This window comes from Mus caroli, unplaced genomic scaffold (assembly GCF_978045245.1).
Source record: "Mus caroli unplaced genomic scaffold, Mus_caroli_1 scaffold_4, whole genome shotgun sequence".
NCBI classification, from domain to species: domain Eukaryota; kingdom Metazoa; phylum Chordata; class Mammalia; order Rodentia; family Muridae; genus Mus; species Mus caroli.
Window position 1 is genome coordinate 39,699,109 of NW_028227259.1, and position 12,283 is coordinate 39,711,391.

At 49.0% G+C, this 12,283-nt stretch overlaps 1 protein-coding gene across 2 annotated transcripts in view; it reads left to right on the top strand.

Moving 5' to 3' along the window:
* The window catches only part of CUNH4orf50 (chromosome unknown C4orf50 homolog), a 71,649-nt gene extending 60,078 nt beyond the window's left edge, over positions 1 to 11,571 (top strand). For both annotated transcript variants that reach the window (XM_085836177.1, XM_029477846.2), the window contains exon 12: positions 11,387 to 11,571. In XM_085836177.1, coding sequence (XP_085692303.1) covers positions 11,387 to 11,473 — 87 coding nt within the window. In that variant the 3' untranslated portion in view covers positions 11,474 to 11,571. The remainder of the gene's footprint in view (positions 1 to 11,386) is intronic.
* Positions 11,572 to 12,283: the final 712 nt, after the last annotated feature.

Below are 12,283 nucleotides of genomic sequence, written 5' to 3' on the forward strand. Positions count from 1 at the left end.
CTTTAGGGTACCCTTGGGATGCGCAGGCAGTAAGTATTCATTTTCACAAGCCAGCTGGGGTGTGTGCTGCTCCCTCCTCCCCCTCTGGCTCCCCGCTCCCACCGTCAAACACCCCAAGTCAAACATCACAAGTCCAGTCAGAATCTAGCACAGCCTGAGTTCCACGTCTCATTGGCCCCTGCCCCCATACAGAGTGTGGTCCTGGGTCATGTGAGTTGGTCAGCATTGTGACTCAGGAGTAGAATTACCCCGTCTATATTCCAGAAGCCTGATTCTCTCCTCCTGTGACACTGAACCAATTGCTCAATGCCCCAGGACCCCACCCAACCTTACTGAAGTCCAGAGTCTGCTGGTCCCTTAATGAGCCATGCCTTCCCGGGCTGTATAATAATTGGGTGCTGTGGTGACTATGAGAGGTTATCTCCTTTTTCACTTGTGCTTGAATTCCAGGGTCTCCAGTGGGGGCTTTCCCTGACAACAAGACTAGCAATGTGGTTTCTCTCTCCGATGCTGCCCTTTCCTTCCAAGCCTCTCCCTCAGGGACACAAACCATTTGTTCTTAGTCATCATTTTGTGTCCCTCTAGCCGTAGCTCTCTGATGAATGGCCAGCAGCTTCTCTTCCAACTCTGTATGATTTTGTTGCTGCTGCCCTGTGCCTGGGCTTCTGCCAGGCTGCAATGATTTATGGGAGTTGGTAGAGGCCCAGTGACTCCCAGTGACCTGTGCAAAGCAGGACTCGTGGTGAGCGCAGCTGAAATGCTAGGATGCTCGATAATTAAATACCTTGCTGGGTGTGGGCTTTCCAGCCTCAGAATGAAGAGCTGCAGGTCTCAGAGGAGCCTGGAAGGAGGTTGCCAACACTCTGGCTTCAGCAGCTTAAGGTTGTTCTTTGTGGATGGGTCATTTAAAATTTTTATTTTTGTGGTTGGTTTTCTTTCTCTTTCTTCCTTTTTGTTTTGTTTTGTTTTGTTTTCTTTGTCTTTTGTTGTTTGTTTTGTTTTGCTTTTTCCATTAGGTTTTCCTTCCTTCATGGTACGGTTCAGGCTCACAGATGTATTGGGGCTTAAATGGATGGTTGTCTAGTGTTTGCAACCCCAGCCAGGCAGAGCAGGGCTGTGTGAGGAGACTGTCTGCCAGCAATTCTCAGGACATCTCATTCCAATTTCTCCTTCCCTTAAGGTCCCTGGGGTGGGGATAAGGCTGATGCTCTTGGGGACACCTGGGCTAAAGAGAAAAGGCAGATCGGGATTCCAGTGCTGATCTGCCCACTCCCATTTGGATGACTCTGAGAACATTACTTAGTGAGTCTGAGCCTTGCTTCTCCATCTAGAACTGGGGGATGAGCTTAATATGGATCACAGAATTAGAGAATTTTGTGGAATAATGTGGGGCTACCAGCCAGCAGCATATCCGTGCGCGCGCGCGCGCGCGCGCGCGCGCGTGTGTGTGTGTGTGTGTGTGTGTGTGCGCCCTGGAAATGCCTGTGTTTGGCTAAATCCTTGTCTGGCTAATTCCAGCCCTGGCCTTGCTTTCTCCGGTCTGTGGAACAGAGGCTTTGGGGCCATGCCACACCCACTACTGCAACCTCCACTGGCCAGCACAGCTCTCCTGTGGCCTCAGGCACCTGCCTGTGCAGGAAGCAGAACACCCCAGTAGTTTTCTGTGGACTTCTCAGAGGTTCCTTGTTTGATGTTATAGGAGCGACTTCCATCTCCACCTGGACACTAAATTCTCTGCCTAGCTTTTGGCTCCTCTCTTCTTTTGCTAGCCTGCATGCACATATTGACTTCAGCCTCTATGTCTGGAGGAATCGAAGCTGTGACAGTTGGAAGAAGGAGTTGCTTTTGCCTTACAGCGCTATTGCCTGGAAGGTGCCCTGGTTCTCCTTGGTGTCTCACAGAAGCCAGTACATCATATAGCTCGACAGAGGAGCCCATAGATTAGTCTTGTCTCTGCTTTGTTCTTCACAGTGGGCGGAGCTTGGATGCTGAGTGGCATGGCTCCACCCCTCTCAAAGATGATTGGTTGACATTCAGGACTCTGCCGAACACCAAGCCAATTGGAACTCTTGCAGATATGTCCAGCTCAACTACCTAGAGCTCCAAACTAACTGGAGCTAGTAGGTGTTCTGAGAGAAAAAGAGCCACAGCCCAGAGAAAGAGGGTAGAGTGGTAGGGACCGGTGGGACAAGACGCAATCATAGATTGAAAGCCTAACTCTACTCAAGGTGATAGTCCGTCCTCTCCTGAGATTACCTAGCATCTCTTTTGGAAAGTCCAGTTTTTCCTAGGCAACTTTAGTTTGTGTTCTTTCACAGGCGGTCACATTGGATAATTATAAACATTACTGGTGTTATCCCGGGGGTGGGGTGGGGGGCGGGTGAAGGGTAGATACGGTTCCAGGGCCCGGAAGATGAGTTAGTGTGGCTCGGGAGAAGCACTCAGGAAGAAGAGGAGAGGGAATGAGTGGGGATTCAGACACTTTCTAGGGGCTTTTTTGGCACCTCCCTAATGCTGTCCATCACCTGACTGCCTTCTATTTTGTGGGCTCTCTGTCTCCAGCTTGCTCAGGTCTCCTGGAGTATTGTCAGATGGTTACAAAGTGGCTGCTGCAGCTTCAGGCTTCACATCTATGGCCATTCCTTCCTGACAGGAGTATTTCCCTTTTCAACTTCCCAGATAGGAGGCGACTGGGAAAAGCGTCTGGAAATACTCGTGAGTCAGCACACAGAACGTGTCTTTTTCTGGTAGTGACACAGCATTCAGCATTGTAAAGAGCAAGTGGAAGAAACTGGACGAGACTAGACCTCAGGGTGTGGGGCTGGGGCAGGGTGGGGCTAAGAACTTGATGCAGTGACAGCCCCAGCTTAGTGATGGGAGAAACTGCCTCTGACTACACCTTCTGGAACCACCAGCCTGGCTGTTACCTGGAGGGAGTCCGGGTAGCCAGATTGGGAGTAGGTGAGAGGTACACACTTGTCTAGACTTGATGCGGCTGCCAAGGATAGAACAAGTGTCAGGGTGGGTGACAGACAATCGGACGACTGGGAATGATGAAGTGGGACCCGTTCCTGAATGTCAATATTTTGCTTGTGGCTTTTATTTGCAAATGGGAAGATTTCAGGCTATGTCACTCAGATGCATAAAACAAGTACCTGAAACAGATCAAGAATGGATTCTTTCAGGGCCATAGGATAAGGTGCAAGACAGTTGAACAGTGAAAGCTGTAAGTGTCATTGCTCAAGGTACCGTAAGTAGGTCCGCTGGCACTGGAACGGAAGCCACAGTTAACGTCTGCAGCTTTCAAACACTTCCAGCTACAAAAACTCAAATTTAAGTGAAGTGTATTTATCATAGGAAAAAATAGGGAAAAGCCAGTGAGAAGAAAACTGAAATTTATAAAAACAAAATCACCATTAGCTTTTTGGCCTGTATCTTTTTTTAGCCTTATGTATATATTTCCTTGTAATATTTATAGCTGTAATCAAAACCCAGCTTTATAAGCTGCGTTTGTCTGATCTCCCTGAGGTCAGTGCAGTCTTCATCAACTTCACCTTTCATGGTTACATAACAAAAAGCTTTCTTGACCCCTGTGACCTAGCATCGAGCTGTTTAATCTATAACAATACCGTGTTGGTTGCTATTATTTATGAATCTACCTTTGTAGAAAGAAGTCTGTTTCTGGGAGGCTGTACTAAGAGATGTCTATACCTCATGCCTATGTCTCGTTCGAAAATGTCAACCTGGGATAGGAGTGAACTTATAAACCCATGGCTGGAGGAAGCCTGCTTTGTGTACGTATTTCCTTAGTGGCTGCAGGTTTGCTCATAATGTCCATGGACAATTTATTGCCTCGTTTCTAGAGGGAATTGATCTGCCTCAACCCCAGTGTAATGTAATGAGATTCAGAGCCCCGCCTCCAAGACAGACCCATCAATTAAAGCCGAGCTGGGAGAACAGGAGAGTGGAAACAGAAGCATGAATCATGCTATTGATACACAGATTAGAGCACGCAGAGAAAAGGAGCACCCTCTCTTTATCTTTTCAGTATCTCACACTTCAAATATCTCCTGGAAGCTCGAGAGCAGCTCACCCGATTCATACCATGAGTGCTTTCCCACTGCACATCAGTGTGTGGACTCCATGACCCAAGAATAGTCACTGCAGGTTTGCATTGATCACGGAATTGAGCTTCAGTCCCTGTACTGGGGAGTTCTGGCTCAGATTCTGGCTCAGCCACTCATGGAGGACTCTGAGAGTCAGCTTCTTCCTACAGCCCTGTGAACAATAGAATATCACCCTCAATTTGCATATGGGGAAACTGAGGAATCGCCTCCCCAAGGCCCTGAGGGTAATCAACTCGGAGGTCATCTTTATCTTCAATGCTTTATAATGTCAGGGCCTTGTGGAAGAGGTGGCCTTTGGGGGATGGCAGAAGACTCCCTGTGAGCTCACCTTTCATGTTCGAATCAAACCGAATCTCCATCCTCCTTCCTAAAGAACCCACCCCTCCGTAGCCGGGAGGTCCCTCATCATGCAGGCTGTCTAGTTCCAGTCTATCTCAGACTGCTTACCCTGCATTCCCCATTCACATAAACTGACGGATTAGAAACCCTAATAAAGGCTCTCTGCTGCTGCTCCGCCTCCCATCTGACCCCGTGCTCCCCATGTGCGCCCCCTCCTCCTCTGGGGAGCCATGGGTAATATCCTGCCTTCTCAGCCTGCTGCCTCTGTGCCTGTGGTGTTCCCCTTAGCTGATTAAAACTCCTGGGCACTTTACCGTCATGCCTCTGATATAAGAGCACATGTGTTTTCTTGGAAAATTGGAAGAGTTATAACAAAAGACCCTTTGCGTTGTTCTCCATAGAGTCACATCTCACACGGTTATAAAAATATTCTGCTCAAGATGGTTTTTCTCTACCAACTTCTGAAATATTGTTTTCTTTTGTTCCTTTGGGTGCTTGTTCATTCCCTTACACATATCTCTCCAAAGGCATGCACACATGTATGCATGCACAGAGGGGCACTCAGCTGGCCTCTCTTGTGTGTGTGTGTTCGTGTGTGTGTGTGTGTGTGTGTGTGTGTGTGTGTGTAGTGTGTGTGCAGTGTGTCTTGCCAAGCCTCCAATCACATAGATGGCTCTACATCAATAGTGACCTCACGTGAGAGTCAGTGACTAGGCCTGTGCTGCTTCCAACTGTGGTTCTCTTTTGTGCCCTGCCAGGGTCCTAGAGCAGCAAGTGGCCCGTGATCCTGCCTCTCTGATGCTCTGTCTCTATTTAGAAGAAACACAGGGCAGGCGGGCAGACCATCATTAACTGTGCTCATCATGGTGTCTATAGAGGAGCTTTTCTCTGTAAATGATCCCCAAGTGGCATATGGAATAGTCTTTCCAAGCCTCACACCCACTTTAACACAGCTCATTTTAAAAAACCGACTTATTTGTTTTATTTAAGTACACTGTTGGTGTCTCCAGACACACCAGAAGAGGGTATCAGATCCCAATACAGATGGTTGTGAGCCACCATCTGTAATTGCTGGGAATTGAACTCAGGACCTCTGGAAGAACAGCCAGTGCTCTTAACAGCTGAACCATCTCTCCAGCCCAGCCCAGCTCATATAATTTTCCTCATGGACTCGTCTCCTAAAAGTGAGAGTTGGCCAATGGGACAGCTTCCTTGTGGTAAGCTGCGTATCTAAAGATAGACCCAAGGAGGGCTTAAGCAACTACACTCACAGATGTTCCAGCCAGAGGGTTCTGGCTGTAAGAAATTGTTGGTTATAGTGCATGTTCAGCATGAGGTGCACTTCGAGTTCAACGGAGTCACAGATAAGCAGGAGCTGCCGGGTCCCTCCCCCTGATTGGCAGGTGCTTCTCTCAGGTTGGAAAGTTACGGGTCTGCCAACTGACTGAGCCCAGGATCAGCGCTGTGTTCTAAGCCAATAGAATGGAGAATCTGGAAATTGGGCAAGTCCTGCCTATGGGAGAAGAGGGCAGGAATTTCTTGAGACTAGGACTTAAAAAAACAAACCCCCAAACCAACAACTACCGGTGTGTGCCAATTCAGCTTGCAGGTAATTTTTGCCCTTTTTCCTCTTCTGGTGTCCCTTTCTATAGAATTGTATATTACACACTGTTTGGTTTTCACTAGTCTCTTACATTTGTTATCATCTTATTTCTAACATGGCTTTGAGAAAGACCAGCAAACCTCCAAGTTCAGCAGATAGAAGGGGAAGAAGAAGCCAGTGGCATTGAAGGGCTGCCTGCTGGACAAGTGGGTGGAGAGCTCTGTGAATTCACATGTGGTGGGCAGAGCCAGACATTAGCTGACAGGGTCAAGAGCAGCTTGCAGGGATGGACTTCATTCTGTTTCCTCTTGAACCCCAAAAGAGCTTCCTGCCAATGATTGGTTACATGGATTCAACCCAGCTCTCACCCTGAAGGGGAAATAATAGGCCATTTATTCTGTGCCAAATTCAGGTTGCCCCAGATAACACATTTCTCCATGGAAGCAGTGTCGTGAGCTTTTGTAGTCACAGAATAAAAAAAAAATCCACAAATCAAAGCATCAAATATATTGGTGGGAATAATGGGCAGGCTGGGTACAGCCAGGCAGGGCAGTCTCTGCTGTAGGTCTCAGATGCTATCTGAAGACAGCCTTAGCTTTTGGGTTGGTAACAATTAGCTGTCCACTAAGTAAAGGTATCCCAAAAGGTTTTCCCTGAAGTCACAGGGATGTTAGGTTAGACACAGAGGTGGACAAACCATGCCATGGCTTTTATCTGAGTCAGAGGAGTTCTGGGTAAATGTGGGCCAGAGGTAAGGTGGGAAGAGCATGGACTGGAGAATCCCAAAGTGATTCTGAGTTTGGCTATTATTCTTGCTCTTTGGGGCTTGTTTCCCCAACTACAGATGACTCTGAATGGTCCCATACCAGGAACTGGTCTATTAAAACACTTGAGATTCACACCCACCCTCTTTGCCACTTAGTGCATGCTAGAAACACACAGATATTTGAACGGAGGAATTCGTGACCAGATGGAGCAGACTAGGTAGAGACTTAAACTCTGAGGCCTTGTATTTGGGGCTGGATGGGAATCATGCATCCTATATTTCATTTCCATCACTGGGCAGAAAAATGCTGACTGCTGCCCAAGGACATATCTTGAAACCTGCTGCCTCAAACAGGAATCTCATTAAGTTGATCTGGGTTTAGCTTGGCCTTGTTTAAGACCTGCCCTGTTCACACTCCCCTGTGAGTGGTTTCTCTGGGTTTTAAATAGTGTTGTGTGAGTCTCCTTGTCTTGCTTAAGGCCACCAGTCTTGAGTTCTTCCAGGCCCCTTCAAGTTCCTAGGGTGACTACTTCCTGTATGTGGGACCTGGCTGTAGTCCTGACAAAAGTGGGGATAAGATAGAAGTGCATCCTAGGGACCAATAAGATGCTGGGTGTGCTAGCTGTCCAAGGTGAGACCATTCCATGAAGGTGACTGTGGTTCAAGCTTCTGGGATGGCATGTTCTGACCTTCTCATCTGCATCCTGGGACACTGGGCTGTCTTGGACATGGTGGGTTCCTCAGGAAGAGTTCTCTTCAGTGCTCCTGCACGGTCCTCCTTGGACTCCAGGCTCCCCACTTTCATGTCTCTGTCACTGTCCCTAGGTGACAGTGTCCTAGGTGCTGCAAGAATCAATCCCCACTACCTAGCTGTGCCCAGAACCCGAGCTGAACCAAGGATTCAGTGACCAATCTAGAGCTGGCATTCAGGGGAGCGATGGGAGGTCTGGTGGAAATGAATAGTCTCAGAGTGCAGAGTGCAGCTGAAACCCCAGTCCACCCAACTTGCTCATTCCCACCCTCTGGACACCTGTGGTGGCCTCAGACACAGTGGTCAGCAGGGAGCTCAGGCATGACATGGAAGTGCTCATGTTTTAAGAGACATCTGGGAGAGGCAGGCAGGGCTAGATGTCATGGGATGCTCTGTGTGCGAGAAGCTTGGCTGCATCTCAGAGAAGTGAGAGGTGAGGTGGTTTGAAGCAAGGGAATGACATCATCCTCTTTCTAGGAATTCTGGCTGCTGTTCGGAGTAGGGAGGGGCCAGCCTTGGAGCAAGAGCCTGCCAGGAAGCTGTGCCCTGGCAGGAAGTGGTAGTGGCTGGGCTGGAGATAGCAGTGTGGAAGAGAAAGGCAGGACAGAGTCTACAAATCACCCCCTCCCTCCTTATTTTCCCCCCTCCCTCCTCCCTCCCTACTTCCCTACCCCATTTCTCTCTCCCTCCATCCCTTCCTCCTTCCTTTTTCCTTTCCTTTCCTTATTTTTGAGACAAGTTCTCATAATATAGCTCAGAATGGCTGGAATTCACCATTTATTTAACCCAAGCTATCCTTGAGCCCATGGTTCTCCTCCTGCCTGGGGTACCTTCCCAGTGCTGGGATTCTAGATGTGAGATCCTGGCTGCTTTGAACCTATCAGCAGATCAGGTCCCCTGGGCTTCTGATTTGAGAGAGGCTGGAGGGTGGGGGAGGGGACGAAGCCTTCCCTAAGTTTGGCTTCCTCGTGTGTCCCCACTGAAATACGTAGCCTTGTGGTCTGGTGGAGCAAATTGTGTCAAGGACACACACATCTAAGCCAGTCTCCTGTCAGGCTACATTCTCTTGTGGAGGAGCTGTCTTCACAAGGGTCTGGCACTAAGTAGGACATAGATTACTGTCCCCATTTTTGGCCTCATTTCCTGGTACCCTAGGGCTTCTTCCTCCCCATTACGTGTTTGCCTTCCTGCTTGAGCCTCTGCCATGGTCTGCTCACACAGTTGCTTCTTCTTCTGTTTTTTTTTTTTTTTTCTTTGACTCTGCCATGAAGCTGAAGCCTGGTCCTGCATTCAAGCATGCATAATGCCTTGGTGTCCAGAATCATCAGACCTCAGTGGTCAAAGGGGCCTCAGAGGTCCCTGGATCAGTGCTTCCTCCCAATGCAGGAGTCCTCTGGACATTCACAGCCACCATAGAGGAAGCCCTCTCCTTCCTGCTTCCACATGTCTGGGAGGCGTGGGAGGGAACGGATGAGTGGCAAAATGAATGGATGAGTGGGTGGGTGAGCATGAGCGGGTGCGTGGGTGAGAGTAAGCAAGTGTGTGAGAAAATGGGTGAAGAGCCGGTCATTTAGTAGGCACATGGTCAGTTATCACTGTTCTAATGTCCTTCTAGGCCCTCAGCTGGAGCGAATCTTCTTGCCCATGTCTGAGCTTATTGCCTCATTGACATTTCTTGCAACAGCCCTTTGTCACACAGTAGGGCCACAGATCCTGCTCTCTGTTCTTCAGGCACCTGATCCTACTGTACCCTGAGGGCCTTTGCACTCATTGCCGTGTTTCTGTCTATGGCTGGGTCTCTCTTGTTACTGGGAGCTCGGAGGTCATTGCCTCAAGTCTCTACTGATCATGCCTCCTAAAGGACTTCTTTTCCCACAGTTCTTATCTCTATCATGAGCTCTGCATGACTTCCTCACATCTGCCTTTCAGTTCACTGCCTCTCTCTTTATCTTTGTTTATCTTCTGTTTAACCTGCTGAGAGAGGTTTCATATAAGTTACTCCATGTTTTGTTTTTAGGAGTGTGTGCATGCATGTGTGTGCACACACATTCTCTCTCTCTTCCACACACAGAGACACATAGATGCAGACAGACAGACAGACAGACACACCACCCCAAATAACGGTTGTGAGTATTCTTATTTTAACATCCTTTCTGAACTCCAAAATTTCTCCCCAAACTGAACCTGTAAACATCTCATGTGGACTTTGAGGGTGATCTTATGGTCTTCATTAATCCTGGGACAGTTGAGTGTATCTCTTGGTAAATACAAGATCAATGGAGAATATAGTCTTTAACCTTGTGTGCCATATAACTTAGGGATGATGCTGTCTTGAGCTTGATGTCACTCAGCTCCTTCTAGGGACAGTGTTCTGTGCTCTGCGCGACTGGAAGCTGTCTCAATGCAGTGATGCCCAGGTACCAGGTGCTGGGGTTTGAGGTGCAGAATGTATGGGGAAGAAAGGAGTGTAGGGACCTCTGGACATACAGAAGATGTACCCCATGGACAGAGTCCACAGAGATGTGAATGCCTCTAGTACCTGAACACAGCTGAAGATCCCCAGAGTCTTCATAGGAAGGGAATCCTGGCCCCAGAGATCCTACAAGGTCAAGGATTTGCACTGAGTTTATTTTTGTTTCACTTTCTCCCTCCACCCCTAACATGTGATGCAGCGCACAGGAAGAAATCTATAAATACATTTTGAAAAGCAAAGCAGTCTAAAACCACCTACACACACACACACACACACACACACACACACACACACACACACACCACACACACGCTGAACAATGAGATCTTTACTGCAGGACAGGGTTCTGAGGATGTTGCTTGAGTTGGCAGTCTGCTGAGGGCCCGTGCTGTTGCTGTTGCTGCTGCTGCACAGCTCCACAGAGCCTCAGCATCACAGCAAAGCTGCCCTCGATGACATCAGCTGTGAGGCTGGCTGTGGAACCACACAAGGATGCTCTGGTAGGGTATCACTTTTCAGGGATCTCCCTCTGGGCTGTCACACTGCCCAGATACTTGAGTGGATCTGGCAGCTTCTCCCGAAGTCTCCTCTTGGCAAGCTGAACTCTCTGGCCTGAGTTTCCCAAACCCCACCCAGTGTACACTGCCTCCTGCCTCCTGTGTTCTCTCTGCATAGAAAACCCCTTTGGGTCTCCAAGAGCCTAAGATATCAGCATCTTCAGATGGTCTTCTGACCCATAACTTCCTTTCTCATCCTCCCTTTCTCTCTGAATCCTCATCATGTTCAGGCCTGCGTGGAGCTTCCCAACAACCCTTCCTTCTTCTACCACACAGTTCCTCTGTTCTCTGTTCTCACCACACTGGCTTTCCCCCCACAGGACCCTTGCACAGGCTTGTCTGGCAGTCTCCTCTCATTCAAGTTCCTGCTCTGCTGCCTCCACGCTTCCTGGAATCTGCAGTAACTGTCCTGCTTCACAGTTACAGCTGAGACATGTACACCTCTCACTGTCTCCTCCAGCTCACCAGAACTGCCACTGGGCCGTCTCTAATCCCTGAGCCTGGCAGGGGCCAGGGGCTGGTAACCCTGCAGACTATGTGCATCAGACTCAATCACATGACACTTCCATATGGCACTCACAGCTCACAGACACCTCCAATCCAGCTTCTTTTCCTAGTGGGAGCAGCTGGGGGAGTTGTCCTGAAGGCACCGAGGTACAGGGTGAGCCCCTAGCAACCCGAAGCCTGGCCCATCTGGACAGCTCTCCATGGTAGCAACATGGGGGGTCTGCTCTCTTCAGAGGCTCATCTGTCTGCTTTCTCTATTGCAGGAAAGAAGACATCACCACCAGGCACATCACGATGGAAAAGATGAATGTCTGTCCCAGATGACCAATGGAGCAGAGGTGGCACTGTGATGTATGGTCCTTTCAGGAGCTGAGTTACAAGCCTCATCATCACTCCCTTCCCAAGCCATCACGAGGGAATGTTTCTCTCTGCACAAGACCAGTGAGCACCTCAGAAGCCCCCAGCACTGGCATGGAGCAATAGAGAGACCCTGGGATCTGGAGTTCCCAGGTTGGCTGTGTCACTTGTACAAACGATTTAACTTTTTTGAGTGTCTCCTTCTTAGTCTGTTTGGGAGCCTTTCTTGCTAGCTGACAGTCACTCATGATGGTGCCATTACTGGCAAGTTACTCTGAACCTTCAGAACGGTGGCGCATGTTTCGGGAACATCTTGGTGTTTGTGAGCTATCCTCTGCTTACTGCCCTGATGTCATTCGGGATTTGCTGCCTTTAAGCACACACAGTGTCACCGCTGTCTCTCCTGCCTGCAGTAGCAAGGAGCCTGGAGGGAAGGTTTTACGGTGACCCTGGGGATGGTCTAAACATCACAGAGCCTCTTTAGAGGCCCAGGTTGAATGGGGGGCTCAGCTGTGCTGGAAATTGTTTAGGGGAGAGCCCCCCACCCAGTGACTGATTCTCAAAGGAAATAAGCTCTACTAAACACATTAGTCTAGTATGGAGAAGATTCTACAGGGCATCCAGGTACTGGACTCTGCTCCTATCTTTCTGGTGACCCTTGTGCTAATTCTTGGCCTCTAAGAGACCCAGGTCCTCAATTGCATGGTGGATGCACCCACATATTTTCCAGTTCACTGGTAACTGTGATACCTCCCAGGCTGCAGACCCTCCTGGTATCATGGCTCAGTCTCTTAGTTATTAAG